General features: G+C 44.0%; 1 protein-coding gene across 2 annotated transcripts in view; it reads right to left on the bottom strand.

The window, feature by feature from the left end:
* Positions 1-10,194: 10,194 nt before the first annotated feature.
* The window catches only part of Srl (sarcalumenin), a 42,584-nt gene continuing 29,172 nt past the window's right edge, over positions 10,195-23,606 (bottom strand). For both annotated transcript variants that reach the window (XM_023711453.1, XM_004627816.2), the window contains 5 exons: positions 21,604-21,705; positions 20,478-20,573; positions 15,190-15,306; positions 14,194-14,427; positions 10,195-12,807 (listed from right to left, as the gene is read on the bottom strand). In XM_023711453.1, the coding sequence (XP_023567221.1) occupies positions 11,996-12,807; positions 14,194-14,427; positions 15,190-15,306; positions 20,478-20,573; positions 21,604-21,705 (1,361 nt within the window). In that variant the 3' untranslated portion in view covers positions 10,195-11,995. The remainder of the gene's footprint in view (positions 12,808-14,193; positions 14,428-15,189; positions 15,307-20,477; positions 20,574-21,603; positions 21,706-23,606) is intronic.

The following is a 23,606-nucleotide window of genomic DNA, read 5'->3' as shown; positions in this document are numbered from 1 at the left end:
AAAAAAAAAAAGAAAGAGGAAAAAAAGCTTCTCCTTTCTGGGTCTACTACTACCTTCCCAGATTAAACCAAAATATTTATTTTACAGTTAAATGTTCTTAAAGCCAGCAAAGTTGGTAAGAAAATCTTCACTTTGCAAACTCTTTTCACCATAGAGCTCCCTCTGATGCCTTTATTCACTGTAGCTTACAATAGCATATAAGGTGCTCCACCAGGAATAGAAGAGATCCAAATACACAGTTCTTGGATCTGTCCTTGGAGAGCCCAATACACAGATTCACACCATGAGTTTGAAACCAGTCCAGGCTACAAAGTGAGCTCAAGGCCAGCCTAAGCTGCATGGTAAGACCCTGTCTCAAAACAAAACAAAGGGCCAGTGAGATAGCTCAGCAGTATAAAGCGTCTGCTTAGGCAAGCTTAGGCAGGCACAGAGGACCATGGTTCGATCCTGGCACCACATGCCACATCAGCCCCGCCCTCAGGGCAGGCTGAGCAAGCCAAAAAAAGAAAAACAAATACACAGATCCAAATACATAATCAAAGAAAATAAGTTACATATTCAAACTACTGTCCATTACTATTTCTATCTGAAACGTTTCCCAAAAGCTCATGTGGTAAGGGCATAGTTCCCAGTGCAGCAATGTTCAGTTCTGGTGCATTTGGGTCATGAAAGCTCTAACTTCAATGGATAGACCCATTGGTACATTCAAACCTTACTGGGCTATAGAGAGGCAATGAAAAGTTTAGATATGGAGCATTGTTGGAGGAAGTAGATAACGAGGAGCATGCTCTTGAAGGGTATATTTTGTCCTCAGTATCTCGTCTCTTCTTTCTCACCTGAGCCAGGACAGTGAAAGAAAACTGAGTGACACACTTGACACAAGGAATAAGGTAGTAAATTCTATAGAGAAGCTCTACACAGCTAAGTTTGGGGGTCCGAAGGCAGAATAGAAGGACATCATGGAGAAAGCGGCATATGGATCAGGCTTTGGAGAATGGGCAGGATATTGCAGTCAGAAATAGGTGAAATAATTTCCAGATGGAGGACATACCACCAGTGAAGGACTATAGGATGAAACACAAACTATGGATCAAATGATCAGCAAATCCATGTGTGGAAACCCACCACAAGGGTAGGCTGAAATAGTACATTTACATGCCCAAGACACAGGGACACAGACAATGGCAGAAGGAAAAGGTTTTCAGATAACAGAACTACAAAACCTGGACACTATAGCAACAGTGTTTATTCTGGGCGAGTATGTATCAGGATGAAATCTGGAATTAGACCAGAGTTCAAATGCTAGTTCAATCCAAGGTTCATGTGATCCTGGACAAGTTCCCTAACTGAAGTTTTAGTTCTCTCATGTGCAAGATCTCTACTTGCTACCTAATAGACTGCTACAAAATTAAATGAAATGCCTAGAAGAATCTAGCAGTGTGAGGCACACAGTACATGAAATATAAAATATACATTCAGCTCATTTTACATGAGGGGTATGGAGTAGGAACAAGTCAAAAAAAATTTTTGTACTGTCTAGAAATGAAACAGTCAGTAAAAAGAGACTCTGAAGAGTGGAGATAATAGGGGGAAAGAAAGCATAGGAAAAAGAGCCCAATGCTTTTAAACTGATCTTTCTGCTCCATAGCAGCCTATTTTAGGGATCCTGGTAAAACTCTTCCCCACCAAACTGGTTGCTGGTTCCATCCTTAAAAATGCTGTGTTCTAGCAGCAGCACCAGCAATGCAATTAGCAGAACAGAGTTCGTAGGTAGAACAGTGAGTAGGAGTTAAGCAGGGACAAGTGGCAGCAACCTGGGCACCTGCCCAGATTGTGGGAGTATCAGAAATTAGGGGATTAAAAAAAAAAAGAAAGAAAGAAACCAGGGGGTGGATAAAGATAGCCTGAGAGTGAAAGAGGGAATGAATTGATTTTTAACTCCAAAAAGCTGTCCTCCATAGGAAAGCCAAGCAGATGTCCAAGATATGTTTCTCATATTTCCACACCTGCTCTTTTAACCTAAAGAAACTGGCCAAGGGCTGGGGAGACAGCTCAGTAGCATAAGTGCCTGCTGGGCAAGCACAAGGTCCTGAGTTTGCTACCTGGTACTGAAAACAAACTGGCCCATTACAAATCATCAGTAAAGAGACCAAAAGGTACAGGACTCAGTTCTACAGAAAGCCTCCAGGCCCTGAAGCTGACTCTATAAATCCCATGGAGAATTGGCACAGGAAAGCTCTTCAGTGAGATTTACCATCTAACCCTATGTTTATTCTTCATTTACTTTCCACAAATATGAACAAACTATTATATACAATACAGGACTTTGGAGAGGCATACGTCAGCTTAGTTATTCATATCTCTATCCCTCAACTTGGTTCACTTATCAGCTTATCCATTAAATGGAGAAAACTGTATAAAAACATGCAATGAAATCATGAATATGCTTGGCACAAAGTAAATGCTTAAGAAATGTAAACCAGAGGCTGGGGGTTTAGCTCAGTGGTGCAGCACCTGCCTGACAAGCATGAGGTCCTAAGTTCAATTCCTGGTATCAAAAAAAAAAAAAAAAAAGTAAATTACAATTTAAATATAAACCATTAGACATAAGATTGCATGTTATGGTGGTATCTTTCATTTGTCCCTCTAGGTACAATCTTCCTTCTTTTCCACCCTATGCTGTGCCCTAGAACTATCCTATGTGGACTACATCAAGATTCCCTTGCCCTGACTTCCAGTTCAGACTGCTCCATGGGAAGTCCTAATAGGCCATCCAGAAAGAAAAAAGCAAGAAGGAGAGTTTTTATTCCCACGACTTCCTTCCTGAATTTCTTGACCCAATGCCAGTAAAATGACCCTTCACATAACCCCTTCTGCCTCTAGAAGTAGAGGCAATAAGATCCCACTATTACTAGTGTCAGAATAGTCCACTAACCACAGTTGTTTCTCTACACAGTTTCAAAATACCCAATTTAAATGTACCACGTTTCCTGGTCGACCCTGATATACAAAGTAGAAGATGAGAACAGAGCTGGGAATCAAATAGCTTGGATTTAAACTGCACCTCTACTAGTTCACTCCTATGACCCCCGTCAGAGTCTTTCCTTTTCTAGACCTCAGCTACCTGGCCTGTAATAGGGCTGAGCTGGACTTTCAGCTCCCTTGTGCTACAACTCCCTGCCGAATGATCTGTGAAGCTATCCCAGAAAAGTGATGCACATAAGGGAATAACTCCCTGCTGATTCAGGGGGCCCCAGTAGCCACTGAGCACCATTCCAACAGAAGTATTACCTGTCTCCCCATAGCTGGAGTTTTCATCTGCCTCACCCAGAGGTGCCCCTCCCCCCTCCAAGTAGCAGAAAGTGGGCAGGGTTGGGCAAGGCCTCCGATCAACGACAGAGGGACAGGGCAGTCCAACTTCCAATCTTGACTGGTCATCTCCTAAAATTCTCATGTCCTGTTTTACCTGGGAGTGGCCTCAGGTGAAACACTGCTCTAAGAACTTTAATCGTCAATTTGTCTTTGATATTCTTTCCACAGTATGTTACTCTCAGCAAGTTGAAGACCTCTGCGGGTCCTAAATCAGAGCTTTCGAGATCCTCTCAGGACTTCTATGTCAACCACCCCACAGCAGGGCCGAGTCTCGAGAGAGCATAACGAGTGGCAATACAGGTCTTTGGGGCCGTCTCCTCTTTCCTGTCTGACACTGGGCTTGCCACCTCGGCATCTTCCTGCCTGTCGGCGAAGGCCTCAGGAAGCTGGGGCTCGCAGAGGGCATCCAGGTCCGGGTCCGGGTCCGGGTCCGGGGACCTGGACAGACGCGACTTGGGGGTGAGGGGACTCTGGACCTCGCAGTCCTGCCTCCACGCTGACGCACCGCCCACGAGAGGATTCACCCCGGGTAGAGTCCAGGAAGAGCCACAGCCGCGCTTGCGCGGCTCGGAAGGCGCGCGGCCTGGGGGCGGGGCAAAGTGGGGGTGGGGTCTAGCGCGTTGGATTTACGCATGCGCAGAGACCACTCTGCCTTTCAGCCCAGGCTACAGGCAAGGCTCCGCGGCTAACTTGCCCAGCGCCCACCAGTGGCAGACCACGGGATATGTGACTGCTACGCCACTACGAGGACCTTCCCAGTCCGGAGGGTCGGGTGATGAGCCTCCCACTGAGAATATTTGCGCATAAGGAACTGTGCTTCAGAGACCGTTTCGCCTACCTTTAGGACCACAGTCCAGAATTGCCGTGTTGCGAGCTTCAGTTTCCTTATTTAGGAAAGGAGATACACTGGAGAAGAATGAAGCCGCCGCAGCCACCACGTTTTTTCCCTTGGACGAGGAAAGGATGACTGAACCTGGCCACCGTGAAGACCTGGGGGGCGGTGGGGGTTGCCAAAATTTGGTGGGACGCAGCCCCGGAGATCTGTCCGGCCGTGCGTCTTTCTCCTGACCTGGGCCCACAAAGGCTGGCACTCCAGGCCTTACCCTCGCGAGCCAACCCGTGCAGGAGGGGGAGGTGGGAAGGCTCGCAAGTAGCTGTGCCCTCTTAGGGCCTAAGGGGCAGGCAGTACAGAATCACCTGTTGCATTAATTGGCACCACGGGATGGAATGACCCAAAATGTCACAGGGATCCAGAGATTAGGTCTCTTTAGGTCACTAGGAATCCAGAGCCCAATAGGGGGGCTCCCAGGCAAGGTCAAGCTGATGGGGAAGCTTGGGCTTTTTTTGTGGCTCCATCTATTAGGAGTGGGACAGAGTCAGGGGAAGACAGGGATTCCAGTGACCTCCACCCAGCATGCCTAGGGACAGGCATCAAGTGCTTGGGTGCCAAGCTCTGGCCTCGGGAGTCAGCCCTAGTGGAACACTGGATCTCCATCCTGCATGACTTCCTGTGTTTACAAACCTGCGGTTCCTCAAGCTCAAACTCCCTGAGCCTTCATTTAAGGCCCACTTTTCCCTAACTCATCTCACCTTTGTTACTCTCTTAACACCTAATCACCATTATTCACAAAGACTTACCTTTCAGTGTCTATCAAGTCTTGATATACCCGGCTCCCACAAGATCTGCCTCCCTAATCTCTGGACTGCCATACCTGCCCTTGCCTCAAAGTTTGCTAAAATTGCATTCCCTCCCCAAATTTGACAACCCCTTCCTTTGTTCTAGTATCCACTGAGGAATCTTGATGTTATGTAAGTGGAATCTTGTCAAAAGAGGTAACCCATTATTTAACGTTAACAATATATATGATGGTTCTTTTCTAATAAGAATGGAATGGGCATGTTGTTTCCACACAGAGAAGGCTGAAGCAGAAGGATCACTTGAGTCTGGTAGTTCAAGACCAGTTTGAGCAACATAGTGAGACTCCAACTCAAAAAAAAAAAAAAAAAAACAAAGTTCTGAAGATGTAGCTCAGTGATAGAGTGCTTATCTAGCATGTGCAATACCTTGGGTTCAATACCCACTAACATCAAATATGAAAGGAAAAAAAATCTTCTTCCAGACCATGTATTCCAATGTATGACTTGGAAAATGTCACTTTAATCCCTTTGGGGTTCCCTGATAATTCCCCATCTTGTGCCTTGAATCCCTTATTAAATGATTACTTCCCTCTAGGACAGAAACTATGCCTTAAATATGCAAAACTTTGAAATCTTTTGAAATTGTGGAATAAATACAGACATTTGGAGAAAGTGGAACTACAACAAGTATTTTTGTACCCTTCACAAATATATATAATCACTTCTCTTAGTGTATGAGAAAAATATATTGTACAGAACATTTAGACTTCCAATTTAACACAAGTCAATGTGATAGTATATAGTAGAATGAATATTGTGATGAGTAAAAAATTGGTCTTTTGGTTTGGTTTATCAAGTACTAGCCAGATGAACTCAGGGAGAATTCTCCAGACATCCTTAAAAATAGTTTCCTCATGTTCAGTTGGAGTTCGGGATAATAAATATACTAGCCCCATCTACTTTACAAGATAATAGAAAAGGTCAAATGTGAAATGGAATTAAGATTATTTTAAGTATCTGTTCAAAAACCAATCCTTAATAAATTTTCTAATGAAATTTTAAGTTTTATATTTTATAACTAACAAGTTTCTAGGTGCTGACTGACCATTTTAAAAATCAGTCAGTTCTGAATCTTTGCCAGTATGTGAGGAAGGCTGGGGTGAGCAAGTAACCTAGCATGACCCACAAGGGGAGTCAAGGAATTATAGAATCCTGGACCTTCACTGCAATGTGCCATCCTTTAAGCCACTGTGGCCATCAGTTTCATTAGTAAAATGAGTAATAATGGTATTATTACTTTTTTAATGTAATTAGTACAGGATGTACAGGGTCTCACTACACAGATCAGACTCATAGTGATCCTCTTGTTTAAAGGCTCCCAAGTTCTGGAATCACAGGCACGCGCCTCCACGTCCAGTCTAAAATGAATAATGTAATAACAACTGCTACTGAATACATTCCATGGGCTGTGTACTATTTCTAGCACATTCCATGTACCCAGCCATGTAACCACCACCTTTACCCCCGTGAGAAGGACGCTCGGTATCTCCATTTTATGAGTGAGAAAACTGAAACACAGTTTGGTCATTTGCCTAAGGCCACCTGGTAGCAAGCAGGAAGCCTAGGATTGATCCCATACAATACAAACTGTAGGTCTATGCTCTTAATTATGCTGGGGTTATTGTGAGGATTCCATGAAATACACATAAAATACTCAGCATAGTGCCCAGTGCAAAGCTCTTATGATTAGTGTATCATTGTGAATCATAAGTAGGATGATGCCTGTAGGTGTAAAGCAGTTCCTGGCACAAAGAAGATGCTGTAGAAGTTGGTTCCCTTGCCTACAGACATGGGCAAGGTGAAGAATATTTCCCACTGTGAAAAAAGAGGCAGGAAGTACTCCTTTATCTGTGTAGTTTATCCTGAGGATAAGAAGTTGGAAGCAGAGTGTGGTGGCACACACCTGGTGGCACTCTGGGAGACTGAAGCAGGAGGATCACATGTCTGAACCCAGCCTATGCAATTTAGCAGCTTTTTGAGACTCTTTCAAAATAAAAAGAGTTGGGGATATAACTCAATGTGAAGGTCTTGAGTTCAGTCTCCAGTACTATACACACACACACACACACACACACACACACACACACACAAGCTCAGCCTTTCAAATACACCCTTCCTACAGACACTCATGTCTTTATTTTTTGAATTGGTATGGCCCACAAAGCCTCGTGTGTTTGGAAGGTCATTGGATTATGGTCATACTATAGCTTCCCTAACTTGCTGTTAGGAGCTAGGGTCTGGTTGTAAGATGTGGGTCACTTGAGTGTGAACAGGAAGTGTGCTTCCATCTCTGCTTCCTGGCCACTGTGATGGGAGCAGCCTTCCTGCACCGCAGTCTCTTCCACCAGGCTGTTACTGCCATGGCGCCAGCCAGCTGTGGACTGAAACCTCTGAAGTCATGAACCCAAATAAATATCTCCTTTGGTTTTTTGATTTCTATATTTAGGACAGGGTCTACAGGGTCTCACTACGTACATTGGACTCATAGTGATTCTCCTGTTTTCAGCCTCCCAAGTGCTGGGATTACAGGTGCGTGCCACCACGCCAAGTCTCAATCACAATCTCAGCACACCCCATGGGGGGGCAGGCAGAGCATGTCAGGGATCAAACTTTAGTCCACTTAGCTATTAGGCTGGTCCCTTAAGTATCTCCTTTGAATTGTGGGTATTGAGTCTTAGATCCCAGGAACAAGAAAAGTGACTAAGACACTAGTATCTCTTCTTTATTGCCTTTATGGTCTTATGAGAAGAAATAAAATTTCCTTGGGCTGCAAAAAGCTTGAGCCTAATATCAATGTCACAGAAGGTGGAATTGGCATGAAGTGCTACCAGTATTCATATATTTTGTAAGGCACTTTCACTTCAGTTAACTGGGATAAAACACATTTGCAAAATCAGGGACTGGCAGCTATGTTCCCATGACTGATTTCTGTGTCAGCCAGCCAAGATCTATGCCACATACACATTTGCCCATATACACACTCCCATCATCTGTGATCCACTTCACATACTCAGTGCAATTACTCCTTCATTTACCCACCCCAGACATGTATCTGTGTCTGGGATCTTTGCACACAATACAAAACAGTCACAATCTTTGCCTCCCTAGCACCCATTCATCCATTCCAACACCACATTGGTGAAGAATCTTATGTGTCAGGCACTGACTGTGCTGGGTGCTTGAGCATCATTTAGCCACTAATATTACCCACATCTATTTCCCCACATACATAGACTTCCTTCACTGTAATGTTTTTACACATATCTCACCACATGTAATGTTCAGCTTATATATAATGTGCCTTTCAAGACATTTTTCATTCATATTCCTAACACAAGCTTGATATGTTTGGAATGCTCTCAGATTTTGCTATTTATCACTCTAATGGTAGACTTAACCTTAAAGTGATAGGGTATGAAGCCTGTGAAACAGCATAATTTTGAGGCAGGATCTGACTTTGCTTTGCGTGGCTTTTGTCTTTCAAGGGAAAAGCTATGTATTTCTCCCAAAATATGTGGGAAAAGGGACAAGGGTGGAGTCAGTGAGTAAGAATAGACTTAGTAGATCAGATTGCTCAGTTGCCCAAGGTTTGCAGGTTACAGAATCTCCTCAATCAGCACACCATCAAGGGAGAAAGAGCATGGGCCCACACAACCAACCCTAAAATCAGCTCTACCAAATCAAGAAAACCCACAGATGTCAGCCATAGCCATGGAACTTGGCATCCTCTCTGGCAAACTGCATGGGTGATAGTCTGGGTTTCTTGGTCCTGGTTTCCTTTTTGGCCTATCTCTAGCCTCCCACCTCCTCACAGGGCCCAGTTCTTTCCCTGTCATTCCCAGTTTTCAAGCAAGAGTATGAAATTTCTTGGCAAACCCTAGAGGAAAAAACTCAGAATTAAAGAACCTTGTTCTAATCAGAACACCAGGAACAGTAAAACCTGATGGAAAGGTACTGGTCCAGGGAGTCGAGTGCTTTCAGGTTTCTCTATAGACAAGTATAAACAGGAGGAGGAAGAGATGGTCATTTTGTGGAGCAGCTGAGGAAGGCACCCATCCTTACCATTTTGGCAGACCTGGGGGCTCTTCCACCAGACCTGGGGGATCATAAGGCATGATGGAGAGAGTGGGCCAAGTGGTGTAACTGCCTAAACCATCTCTATGAAATTTCATGTGGCCTTGTTCAAAGGGTTGCTTCCCTGGATGCCAGAGAGAATGATGGTTTGAGTTGCTGAGGAGAGTAGTCAGTTAAGTTTCACATTTCACAACAGTAGATCTTGGCTTATGGTCATCTGGGGAGTAAATCATCTTCAAATCACCAGGAGGGCTAGAAACTGAAAGAAGTTACCAAAATAAGGTACCAGAAAGCATTCAAAACAAGGGCAAGCCATTTATAAATTTCCAGCCTATTTCCAAGAAATGTGAAAATGAGCACACTGTACCAGATACAACAGAAGATAAGAGATTCCTCTTTTCTGGAGACAATCAGGGAGGACAAGACATTAAAGAGAGATTGGAGCTTTATTGAGACATTCTCCCTGATGAAATCAGAATTGAAAGAACACTGGAAAGAGTCAGCCACTGGTCTTGAAGATGTAGAATTTATCAGGATCTTCCACAATGTCCTTAAAGACCAGTTCACCATCACTAGGGAATCTGTTTCCTAAGTTTCCCACAATTCCCTTTTCCCCAAAAATAACCCTCCTTGTAATTAACTTCCACAAACCTGGGCAAAGAACAGGTACTTAGAACCTGTGCTGATTCATCAGCAAGCCTGTGGGCAATAGAGGAAAGTCAAAACAAAGCATAAGAAGAGGAATGGAATGGAGAGAGAGGGAGGAACAAGAAAAAAAAAAAAGAAACCTCCAAAGAGGGGACATACTAATAAGGTAGATCCCCCAAAGTACAAATATTTCATGAGTTTATTAGACTTGTTCCACCCATTTCCCCCAAAGCCATGGTGACACTGATAGCTATGACAAGGCCCATACAGTTCTGCATTTTTTATTTCCCTGACTGCACTGAGAAAAAACATACACCAAAAGCAGCTGATGGGCAGCAGGAGTTCAAAGGCAAAAGGGACGGTCCCCCAAGAGGGCAAAGTAATAGAAGATGAGGCAAGGGGGTTGGTTACTTGTTTTAATGAGAAGAAAAGTCCAAGACAGATTGTGGTGGCTTCTCTGCCCCAGCTACCAGGCTCTGTGGACACCCCTTATAGAACTAGCTTTTCTTTTCCAGTTGACTTGATCCTTGGAAAGAATATCCTGATGGTTTTGGAGACTTTGGTTCTCTTGTGGGAGGTTCTGGTCAGGGGAGGCTTCGTGGAAGGCCATGCACAAAGCCTCTTGCAGCACGACTGGACTGCTAAGAATTTTGAGAAACATGAACTCCTAAATTGCAGTTCTCTATGAGGACCCCATCTGATCACCAATCTACTTACACTGCCTAGTGTTCAGAAGACGTCTTGTTCAGCCTTTCTATTCATTTTCCTTCAGGCACAGATGACTTCGTGGTGCTGCTGGACCCAACCCATATCTGATGGTTAAGGCTTTCTGGAAGGTTCTCCCCCCCGCCCAAGAGGGAAGACTGGTTATGTTGAAAGGAGCCCATGAAGGCATCCCTGGGCTGGTGTATGCACTCCTACAGTGCCTGCCAGCCTTGCAGGATTCTTGAGATGAATGCTTTTTCCATGCCTTTGGGTGTATCACCTCCCTTATCTGTCCTGGACAATGTAGCCATGGATTCACATGCATTCTCGTTTAAGGCTATGACATCCTGTGGTGCATTCAGTGACTATCCACAACAGGTACAGAGGAAGCTGAACTTTAAGGCTTGATTGTCACCAGTGCTGAGTGGCTTGTATTAGTTCTGATTCTAGGAAAGTTCTCCTAGTTTTTAAGTGTTGGTACATCAGGGAATGGAGAAGAACGGAAAAGAAAAGCCATAGTAACAGGAACCAGAAGGAACAGCTCCTCTGTCCAGTGCTGCCATAGAGCACTAGTGGAAACAGCCTCCTCCTAAACTTGGGAGAGGCTGGCTGCCCAGAAAAGTCCCTAAGGACAAGAATCAGGGTCTCCAATGACGACTCTGAAACCCAGTACCTTTGGGATCTGAGTTTTCCAAGACATGCAATAGACAAAGACACACTGCAAACCAATTAACCCCCTGAGCCCTTTTGGTACCCTCATTTATGTCATTGCTAGGAGGGGAATTACCTGAATACAATGCTCACTCATTGGGCCAAGGAAGGTTCTGAGCTCCCTAGGTGAGACGTCAAAGAAATAGTGCCAAGAGAGACAGACCTTCATCCTAAATTGGGAACTGTGGTTCTCTCTTAGTGTTCTGCTATCCTACCCACTGCCCCAAACCCTAAAGGAATAGGGTAGAGGCCTCTGGAACAGCTCAAAACCCAGGTAGATTCAGACCTGAGAGATTTCCCATCGTTGAAAGTCAACCCAAGCTTGGGAGGGAAAAAAAGAAGGCTGGAGAACAAACAGAAGACTGTATGGAAGTAGCCAGTACAGACCTGACAACTCTGTATCTCAGGCTTCATTATCCATCCAGCCTATAGGATTAAAAGGAATTTCAGCTGCATTTAGCTTATTTGACCTTCACTGATTTAGTATACACTAGAATTTAGCTGCTCTCTGTCCCTCTAAGACAGACCCAGGAAAAGCAAACGGAGCCTGAATTATCTCAATCAGGTTCCCTAACTGCAGCAACAACATAAGCAAACTATGATTCACAGTTTCCACTCTTCTCCCTAAACCCATGCACCTTCCCCCACTACTGGCCTCAACAAACTCCCAAATCTCCAATGCTTACTCATTTCACCCATGTGGCTCAAAGGGTTAAACCAGGACTTCTTAGACAGTTAGGACACAAGCTCATTCACCAATGAGGACCCAAGAATGGCTACACACAACCTAGTGCTTCCTGTAGCGATTCTTTGGGGTTTCACCACACCCTGTTTTGTCACAGTTGAGAGCACCTGGATTCTTCCCAAGCCCAAGGCTACCCAGAAGGCTGGGGAGCTCCTGGGTTATGGCCCGCTCGATCTTCTCCAGAAAGCACCCTCCCATGTAGGAGCACTGCTGAGAGAGGAGTTTGAAATTGGAAATGGGGTTGATGCCAAAGAAGTCCTTGTAAGCCTCACGGTTGGGAAGGTCAAACTTGCTGACATTGGTCTTTGCCAGAATGGTCTTGAAGATGTAGAATTTATCAGGATCTTCCACAATGTCCTTAAAGACCAGTTCACCATCACTAAAGAAAGTCATTTTGTCTTTGTAAGTCTGCAGATAGCGGTCAACCAACAGGGCATGGATGCGGACCCGGATGGCATGCTGGCGGATGAAGGCAATCTTATTTTCTAGTCTGTTCTCGATCACCTGGTTCAGGTCTTCCAGGAGAGAGATCTCTTCTTTGAGGAACAGTTCCCGGTGGGTGTCAGGCTTATACTCTTGTGGCCAGAAGGAACTGACATAAACCCTTGGGGGCTCTGTGACATTGATGAGAGGGGCTAAGCTCCAGAAGAGGGCTCCATACACTCGCATGAGCATTTGTGTGGCCAGGTTGTCAGCCTTGTTCAGAATGATCCTTATCTGGGACTCCCGTCCCTTCAGCTGGCGGAAGAGCATCTCCAACTCCAGACCCACATCCAGCTTGGTGGGGTCAAAGACAACAAAGATGAGGTCAGCTCTGTCAATGAACCACTGGCACACATCATTGAATGGGTAACCTGGGGGAAGCAGGAGGGAGAAGTCAAGCTGAGTGGGCCTTACACAAACTCCCTCACACCTCCCTTTGGAACCAAACTGTCACAGCACCAGGGATTTTCTGGATTTCTAAATACTGTTTAAAAATGCATTGCATATTCCTTTCTTTTTATCAACTTTCAACCAAGAACTTCTTGACCCTTGATTTAATCTACAGTGGAATCCAGGTCTCCAAGAAAGCAAAATACTTGTTCAAAGTGGAGATGTTCCAACTGTCTTAAAAGGTCTAGGGCAATGGCAAAGGTATAAAAAGAGAAAAGCCAAGGACTTAGAAGAAAGTGAGAGAGGATATCTTAATTAGGGTAAGGAAATGTGGTTCAGTATCAAGACCTAGATGGAATTTGGGCTTTGCCACTGGCTAGCTGAATAGTAGATGCTCTTAAACTCTAGCTCTTTGACTACAAGAGCAATAACACCAAAACTGATGTAAAGATTACCATGTGGTAATAAAATAGAAAAGCACCTAACTAAATCTCTAGATATATATAACAGTGTCCAATATATTTTAGTTCTTTTTACTGCTTATTTTTTCAATTTTATTCTATACAAAATAAGGAATGAAGAATATCATAAAAATAATAGCTAACCAATGATGCATAAAATTACCCAATGTATAATATGGGTACAATGAAGTTATTTTGCTATGACTTATTAATGATAATATTACTATTACTAATACAAGGTTTAGTTATAATTCAAGTGAGAGTCATAATTGTACACTGAGATCCACCATCTGGCCACATATTCTTATGACTGCCACTTATAGGACTCATCAATACACATAGATAGCCTTGTGTCACAGCAATACTCAGAAGCCCATGTCATTGTCTCCTATCTGCCAAGCTCAAAGTAGCTTTCCTCTGTCACCTAAAAACAAGCAGTGTTCTAGAAGGTCTGATCAAGGTTTAAATTAAAGCAGACCTAACAAAGCAGAAAGTGGGCATACAAACAGTTGAAGTTCAGGCCCAATATAGAGCAAACCTCAGAGTCCCAGGCTCAGTTTAGCCAGAAGCCATACATAGCGATCCAATTAGTCCAGTCTTTTTGACTACCCAGGACAGATTGGGCCTTCCAAAGACAACGTGGCCCCCACCTGGACTTCTCTTCTTACAGAGAACTCTAGGTCTCCTGGGAAAACACTGTCCCCAAAACAAATCATCCTTGGGGAGATAGGAGAACAAGATACTTCAAAACCCAAATGGCACCTCAGTGACAAGAAGGAGTTAGAGGTAAAAAATGTATCTCCTGATCTTGGACAGTGCTGGGCACATGTCTTCTCCCTGCTCACTTAACCCCTACTGTCACAACAGTAAGAGAGAAATTGCTGTTCAGAAATGGGCACTAATTACCTCTTTCTTGCTGCTTGCGGTTCTCAATGATGCCAGGTGTATCCACAAAAGTGACCCGCTCCAGAAGCTTGTGGGGAACCTCAATGCCAATGAGCTTCTCTAGGAAATTCTGGCCAAACTTCTCCAGGGGTGAGAAGGACCTGGCACTGTCAGCAGCCATGACAATACCCTCAATGGTTTTCAGCTTAGGCCCATGCATGAGGACTGTGAACTCAGAGGTGGTGGGCTCAGCACCTACACATGGGTGAAATTATACAAAAACAGTAATCTCTGCAAAACAGGCTACTACAAAGAATGTAACAATGGAAAAAGAAGGTGTCTCAGAGGGATTTGTCATAAGGACAGGATATGTTTGATAAATCAGTAGTTCTTTACATTATGGCAAAATAAAACTAACATGGATTTATCATTTTGAGCATCTTTAAATGTACAGTTAGTGGCATTAAGTACATTCACATTATTGTGTAACGATCACTGCCATCTATTTCCAGCACTTTTTCATTTTCCCAACTGAAACTCTCTTTCCCTCTCCTCTCTTTCCCTCTCCTCTTCTAACTCCTGGCAACCTCTACTCTATTTTCTGTCTCTATGAATATTCCCACTGTAGATACCTCATATCAGTGGAATCATACAACAATTATCTTTTTGTATCTGGCAAGTTTCACTTAGCATAATATCTTCAAGGCTCGTCCATGCTATAGCATGTATCAGCTGTGTCTGATACATTTAGGTAGCATGCATCATTCTTTTCTAAAGTTGAATAACATTCTACTGTAAGGACAGACCACATTTTGGTTTCCATACATCTACTAATGGACATTTGGGCTGCTTCCACTTTGGGGCTATTACTAATACTGCTGCTATGAACCCTGGGATAGCTGCCAGTTTCTTGTACATGGTTTTAATTATTAGATTAAAGATTATGTTAATGTTTTAATTTTTCATACTGCTTTTACATATGGCACTCAAGTACTAACATGAAAAAAAATATCTTACCTGTATAGAGCTGGTAGCGAGTATCTTCCAACCCAAGGAGGTAGTTTATCATGGTGGATTTACCAACACTCCATGGTCCAAGGAACAGCACCATTGGCTTAGACGTAATTTCCCCATCTGTGGACAACAGCAAATAAAAATTAAAGTGAACTAACATGGGTTCTTACTATAAGAGCAGCACTACTCTCTAAAGCCCTCTGCATCCCTGACTGTCATCCAACTGAGTTGTAGGATTCTATATGGATCAAACCACGTGCAGCAATCAAAAGCAGTCACTCAGTTAAAAGATGTCACAAGCCAGGTGTGACAGCACATGCTTGCATGTAATCCCAGGACTCAGGAAGCTAAGACAGACAATTGCCTTAGTTCAATGCCAGCCTGCACTACGGAGTGAAATCCTGTCTCAAGAACAACAAACCAAAAAAATGTCTAAGTCCTTATTTTCACCTTGCCCAGACCCTTAACACTTCTCCCTACACTAGAAGAAAGAAGTGAATTCAATACCTACTGGCTTAGACTCTCACTCTGAGCAAGGACTCGTGGTTAAATCTGGAAGAGAATAGTTCATTAAAAGGAGGATAGAGCTTTCACATGGAGAAAAGTTGAAACTCTGCCACTAGACTGATAGAAGAAAGGACACAGAAGGAGCTTATACACAATCCTGCACCATCTGAAATCCAGCCCTGCCTGTTCCTGGTTCCAAAGCTTTGCTCTCCTCTTCAATGTGACTCCCTAAATCCCTCACGTACTCAGCCTAAGCCTGAACTCTAGGGCCAGTCTCACATATTAGCCTCTAAAGCTCATGACACATGTGCTACTGTCCAAGATCAAATCCTGAACAGGGCATCCTTATGTTCTTAGACCCTTTGTCCAAGTTCCATGCCTTCCAGGGGCCTTGCTGGGGAGCATGTCCTGCTTGGACCACTCCATCAGGATCCCTAAGAAAAAAAGCAACATTCTCTAGTGCTTTCAAAAGTTGGGACAGTGGGGCTTTCAAGAATAGTAGAAAGTTTTCTAGCACTTTCAAAAGTAGGGATGTAGTTCAGTGGTAGAGTGCTTGCTTAGCACATGAAAGAAACCTAGCACCTTAAAAGGAAAAACAAAAGCAGAGTCAAGAAAGGGAGTAGGGACTTTTGACATAGGCTGCAGTCAATCTTACTGTTGAGTCAAGGCCCCTTCCCTCTTAGCAATTATCTGAACAATCAGCCTGGGATACTGAGCATCTAGTTCTCCAAACCATCCTGTCTCCCTGAGCTTGTAGGCCTGCTTTTTTTGTTCTTCTTTTCTTTTCTTCTTTTCAGTACCAGAAATAAAACCCAGGGAACACTAAGTTACAAGTCCACCCCTTTTAAATTTTTTTTTTTGTTTTTGTTTATTTTTTGATACAAAGTCTCACTACATACTCCAGGCTGCCTTTGAACTTTCCATTCTCTGGCTTCAACCTCCCAATTACTAGGATTACTGGTATGCTTTTCCATTTTTTCCTTTTGAGACAGGGTATTGGGGCCGGGGAGATGGCTCATTAGAATAAGCACTTGCCTGGCAAGCACAAGAGCCTGAGTTCAATCCCTGGTTTCACCAAAAAAAAAAAAAAAAAAGCTAAGAGACAGGGTATCATTAAGTTGCCCAAGGTTACCTTGAGCTTGCAGTCCTCCTGCTTCAATCTCCTGAGTAGCTGGAATTATAGGCATGTGCCATCATATCAGCTTTTTTCATTTATTTCTTTTACTTTTATTTAATTTCTTAGCTCAGAAATCAGAAGTATAAAGGGGCTGGCAAGATAGCTGAGTGGACCAAAGCACCTGCTTAGACAAGCTTAGGCAAGCACAGGAACCAAGGTTTGATCCCCAGGACAGGCTGAGCCAGCCAGAGTCCGGGCTTAGGGGCGTACACCTATAATCCCAGCACTGGGGAGGCTAAAAACAGGAGGATCACAATGAGTCCAAGCTGCATAGCGAGACCCTATAACAACCAAATATATTAATAATAATAATAATAATAATAATAATAATAATATCAGAAGTAAAAAAAAAGACAAGAGAAAACTCTCATCCTTGCCTCATATGTTGTTGCCTGGGTCATATCATTGCCTCCATAGGTAACTACAGCTGCTAATTCCCTTTTTTCCCCTTTGGATACAGAATCTTACTGTGTCACCTAGACTGGCCTCCCATTTCCCAGGCTTAAATAATCCTATCTCAGCCTCCCAAGCAATATGGACAACATACACACACTACTGTGCCTGGTACCAGACTAGTTTCTTATATACTTTTCAAGATACCTTAATGCATGTATAAAGTGTTTGTAGATATCTTATCCCCTATCTTTTTTATATACAGAGTAGTACAATATTACTTTCTTTTTGATGGTCTGGTTTTCTTTCTCTGAGGTGAAGGCAAGTCCTAGAAGATGATATCTTGTAAATGGTAGGCACACATGCATTGAAAGCAATACTGTGCCCCCCTTTCTCTTTCTGTAAACACACACACACACAGCCTGTGCATGAAAGAGGGAGGAGCAAAGAGAGGTCAAGACCCATCTGATGTGATTGTGGGCAGGCTGAGGATGACAGAAGTCCCTGGTTATAGCCATAGATACTTTACAAAAAGCCTCTTTACACATGCCTGGGTGACACCAAGTTAAACATTGGACCTGAAAATGCTGAAACATCACAAACAGGGCTTCCTGCGCTGCTGTTCCAGCTCTCCACAGCAGGGGGCATTGCGGGTATATGTTGTTGTCTGCCACGACCCTGAGGGACAGCAGGCCCGGCAGGAACTAGTGAGAGACTAGGGGAGAAGAGCCAGGTCCAGAAAGTAAGGCCAGGAGCCAGAAGGCCCTCCGTGCAGAGCACCTGGGCAGCAGCCTCCTGGCCTCAGCTGCGTCAACATCAGTCCCTCCTGGAAGGGCTACATCACAGGATAGAGAGCCAGGAAAGAAGACAGTGCAAAGGACAAAGGAAGGCCACTAGGAGACTGGGTAACCTCACACCTCTGTTTGCAAGAAACAGTACGGAAAGTGATGGGACAGGCTAATTCCTAGGAGAAGAAATATAACGTCACAATCCTCATTCCAACTCTATAATCTAGGTATCCCAGCACTTCTCAGACATCCACTCTATAATCATTGAGAGAATCAAGGGAGACAATATGGAAATATCCAGTTAACACAGGAAGAGATTTGTGATCTCACAATTGAAACTGCACTAAGGGCTGAGAGTGTAGCTCAGTAGTAGAGTACTTGCCTAGCACTCTCAAGGTCCTGGCTTCCACCCCTGGCACAATCAATTCATCAATCAATCAACCAAAATAAGATATCATTACAAAAGCTTTGAAAGGTAACAACAGCTAGGTATGTAAATCAGTGCTAGAATGCTCACTGGCATGTATGAAGCCCTGAGTTCCTTTCCCAGCACCACAAACATGAGTAACACTTAGACATGGCACAGCAATGGGAGAACAAGAACTCTTACTAGCATTCTTGTGAGCAAAAAACTAGTATACTGAAGGCAATTTGGCAGCAACTATCAAAATGTTTAACTCTAGTGTTCCATTTTTCAAGAACATATCCTACCAATGTACTTGTATAAAATATATGATTATAGTCATGTTTAGAACATTTTTTTAATGTTTTATTTATTTATTTATGTGTGTGTGTGTGTGTGGCCAGCTCAGCCCACCAGGGGGCGGGGCTGGCTGGCATGTGGTGCTGGGGGATTGAACTGCGGACCCTGTGCCTTGCTAAGCTTGTTCCAAGTAGGTGCTTTGGACCACTGAGCCATCTCACCAGCCCTAGAACATTTTTTAAAATGAAAAATTGAAAGCATCCTATTGTCCATCAGGAGATGACAGTGCATTCATGCAGGACAGAACCAGGCAGCCACCAGAGAGAACAAGGGAGACCTACACATGCAAACATATACACAGGCGTTCAGGGACATGTCATCCACACGTGTACACACAGTTAGCATAATATGATCCCATTTGTGTAAAAGACAAAGTATACTTTTTATCACATATCTATAGGAAATCTCTGCAGGCATTCACAAGAAGCTGTAACAGTGGGTATCTCTGACAGTGGAATTAGAGAAGCTGGAGATCAATGAAGGAATTTTTAGTTCAAGTATGATAGTATTTGAAAAAAATTTGCAGTATGTTTTATTTTGGTACTTTGAAAACCAATTTGGGGCTGGTGAGATGGCTCAGTGGTCTAAAGCACCTACTTATAACAAGCTTAGCAAAACACCTGGACCATGGTTCAATCCCCCAGCACCACATGCCAGCCAGCACCGCCCCCTGGTGGGCTGAGCTGGACACACACACACACAAAAATAAATGAATTAAATAAATAAATAAATTTTTAAAAAAAGAAAACCAATTAAAAAACAATTTTTATGTACAATAGATTTGTGAAATGGGAGGAAATTGTTCAAAAGGAAACAAGAGCTAGGATAGGTGAAAGGGAAAGAACAGTAGGAAAAAGGGAAAAATGTAAGTCAGTTACACTACTGGTATCTCTTAGATCTTTAAAAGGATAAGTTTATGCTAATATCAATTGGAGAAATTTTTATGCCCATATGTTGTACCCTGAGCAACTACTTTAAAGATAACATGTAATGTATTAACTATTGTTATTCTTCTATTATTTTGCTATGAAATTTTGTTTTATCTTTTTCCCATAAAATAAAAAGAGAAAATGTTTAAGGTTTAAATAAATAAATAAAACAATTTTTTTAAAATCCCTGATCTGAACAACTACTTTGAAGATAACAATACACAATATAACAATTGTTGATTTCCTATCATCTTGTTTTGAAATTCTGTATTGTTTTAAAGTTTTTCTAAAGAAATTTATCTTTTTGAAAATAGAAAAAAGAATTCATGTCCAAGAGAAACCACTCAGGAAGAGCTTTAATAAGGAGGTAAAGAGGATCTTGGGCCAATCAGAGGACTCCAAAATGATGCACTAAGTGAATAGAAAAGTCTCGAGGACTTTTGAGCTCAGGAATTAAAGCTGACATCACTACCCTGAAAATCAAAATCTGTAGTACTGAGACATAAGTGTTTCACAATGAAATGCTGTCACAGCGAAATGCTATCTGTCAAACTCTCATATATTTTTGAGCATGATGGGGTTGCTTCACAGGACTGAGGTCCCTGTCCTAGCCAGCTCTGCAGGAGAGCTCAGCCCTAGCATCCTCTATGTACCCATGGAGCTTGTGAACCTGAGGGGGCACGACAGTGGGTCAGAGATACAGCCCTCCTCCCCACTCCAGACTCACAATATACCTGTGATCTCATGCTGCCGGAGTTCATTGTATTTGTAAGACTGCTCCAGGGGCTTGATGGATGTATGGTATATCTTTCGAAGACGCTGTAACACCGCTAAAGGCAGAAAGGAATGGGTGGGGGAAAGGATCAGACAGGGTAGGTTCCAGTTGGGTCTTCCACTGGGGAGCAATCTTACAGGGCAATTGGTTTTGCCTCTGCCTGGGGAGGATCAGGGAATTTCTCAGTGGGTGATTACATAATGTCATGGAGAGAGCTGGTCCACATCAGAATCTTCTGAAATCCTCAAACAAAACATTCCTACCAACCCTACAAAGCTGCCTTAGCCATGATTTTAAACCTCTCCCCTCTTTCCCCACCTAAACAGTGTGTCTGAAGACACCAGCTCAGTACATAGTCCATCTAAAGGCCCTCTCTGCGAGATAAGCATTCAAGCTCTTCCTCTCTGCTGCCCCCTTCAACTTGCCCTTAGCCAGCAAGTCTGCAACATGGCCAGCCACCCCGGACCTTGCACATGACTTCACTGGTGATCCTAAGAGGATCCCAACATTCCCAGGTATCCTCCTGGGAGAGCACAGCCCCAGAGAACAACGGGAAGCTGCTGGGTGTTAGCACAAGAGAATGGTATGTGGGACCCAGGGTTAGGCTAGGAAGGCTCTAGCCCCCGCTCTGCCCTCTCTGGCTCTGAACCCAAAGCAAATCGCTGCCTTGCTCTGAGCTTAACTAGCTCATTGGTTTAAGAGAAGACAATAAGCATTACTGAATCCTTGGGTTATTATTAGGATGAAACGAAACATCAAAGAGATTTGCAAACTAAAAAAGCAAATGGGATGCATTGTTATTAACTATCTTCCGAGCCAGAGTAGAGACTCCTTGCTCCTCGTCTTTCAGGAGGCAGTGCTGGGATTTGCCCTCAGCACTTCCACAGGTCCTTCTGCTTGGATCACTATCCTCCTCCCTGCTGGTTGGCCTAGGCCCTGATCACAAATCCTCCTCCAGGGCTCTCCTCCTCCCTGTGGTCCTCTCTAGCTACAGGCCCATTGTGTTCTGGCTCCTTCTCACCTCAGAGGCTCTGCCTAGCTGCTGCCCACAGGGCTAACCAGGCCTGTCTCCCTCCTCGGCTTACCTGAAAACTCATCAGCTGGCTTGTCTTCACTTAGCATCAAGGTCTTCTCGATGTGGGAGCGGTCCCTCAGTGGGGCTTCTTCACTCGCATCCTCTGTGTCTTCTGCAGAGAGGAGCAGACAACAGAGTTTGAGCAAAGTTCTAAGCCTCGCAGGAATGGAATGGGGCTGGGCCTCAAGTAAGTGCTAAGCAAGCCACCAGCTTAAACCGAATCGTGCTCTGCCTCTAGGATGCAATTTGAAAATTTAAACTCGGTGTCTAAGCACAGCTATCCATTTTATTTATTCAAAAAAACTTTATTGTATGCTGTGAGGCTTCATGCTAAAAATAGTGTTACCCACAGAGGCACAGCTCTTCCCTTGGGACCTGTCCTAGTGTCAGCGGGAGAAAGGCTAAATTATTTTTTATATAGGTAGCAATTACCAGGCATGGTGGCCCATGCTTGTAATCTCAGTAATCTAGGAGGCTGGGGCAGGAGGACTGCAAATTCAAGCTCAGTCTGGGCAACTTAGAAAGACCCTATCTCAAAATTTTTTAATAAAAATAAATAAAAATTTTAATCTCCCATTGAGCTGGGGATGTTGCTCATTGCAAATGTCATGGCTTCAATCCCCACTACTGTTAAAAAAAAAAAGAAAGAAAGAAAACAGCAAAATAAAAATATATATTGTGAGCAGTGAGGAGGCTAGGAAAGAAAAACATCCTACCGCTAAGAGTACCTAAGAAGCATGCCTACAGACTTGGCAGGGAGTTGGAGAAAACTTCTCAAGTAGGAGCTAATTACTGAAGAAAGGAAAGTGTTTGTTCGCTTGTTTGTTTGTTTTGCAAAGGGCCTGTCACGAGTTTAGCAAAAAGCAAGAAGAAGTCTATGGGCAGCCACAGGCACGGAGACCTGGGTGCTGGAGAGCAGAAGAGGTCCACAGGAGCTGACCAGACAGCCTTGCAGGGGTCACCACCAGGGTCTGTATCTCATCCCAAGGCAACAGGCACCCACAGGGGCTCTAGGCAGTCATCTGACTGATGGAATGAATACCTTAGTGGATCACACTCATAGGAGAATGGTAGAGGGATGCTGCAGTGCATTGGGTATGTTTGTGCACATGCATGCGCGGGGGATTAACTGTCCTTCTGACCATGCAAAGAAATGCCCTGGCCTGCCACAAACCAGCTCCCCAAGCAGAGAAGCTTGCCCACATCCATGGGTCTCTGGATCACAAGGCTGTCTGCTCAGAGGAGGGGGTGGACTTACACTTGTGGGGTAGAGGAAGGCCAGTACCAACACGCCTCCTGAGGTATTTCAGATCAAAGCCAAGCAGCCTCAGACCCAAAATTAGGAGGATCAGAAAAAGGTGAAGAGCATACTGATTGCAGCCCCACCTCCTTTATGCAGGGTGCAAGTACCCAGCAGAGAGCACATACATTAGATTCTGCAAGGAAAGTTGGAGGAAGCTATGTGGGAAAGTGAAGACTTAACCCCAACCTTTACTCTGAAAGCCTGACTTCTGCTCTGGCCATGCACACAGCTGGAGTCTGAGGAGCCTGAGCATCCTCCACAGCAGATATATCCCCTCTCTTCTTCCCTCCTACTTCATAATCCTTTGAGGGCTACACAGCCTTAGTCAGGCATTCAAGGGACCCTGGTGGTCATAATCTGGGTTACCACCATCCTAACCCCTCAGTTCTAGCTCCCCATACCTCCTGTGGGAGGTCTTCAAGAGGAGACACAGGTACTAGGCCACAAGATGAATATTCACTTCCCAACTCATCCCTACCAACAACCTTCTATCAGACAATTTGGGATCTCAAACTCTACCATCAGTCCTCTTGTCCCCTTATCCTTGAAGCACTGATCTATGTTAAAGTAGTGACCCTAATGGGGAAGTTCCTGAGGGCCTGACTCAGAAATGGTCAAATCTCTCTGGACCCCCTCACTCAGTCCCTCCACACTGGAGGTAAGTGTCTGAGGGGCAGCCCAAGGCATCTCCCCAGGCCAAGGACCCAGCT

Source organism: Octodon degus, unplaced genomic scaffold, assembly GCF_000260255.1.
Source record: "Octodon degus isolate 3935 unplaced genomic scaffold, OctDeg1.0 scaffold00021, whole genome shotgun sequence".
NCBI classification, from domain to species: Eukaryota; Metazoa; Chordata; class Mammalia; order Rodentia; family Octodontidae; genus Octodon; species Octodon degus.
Note: the sequence above shows the minus strand (reverse complement) of the source record. Positions and strands in the feature narration are given on the sequence as shown.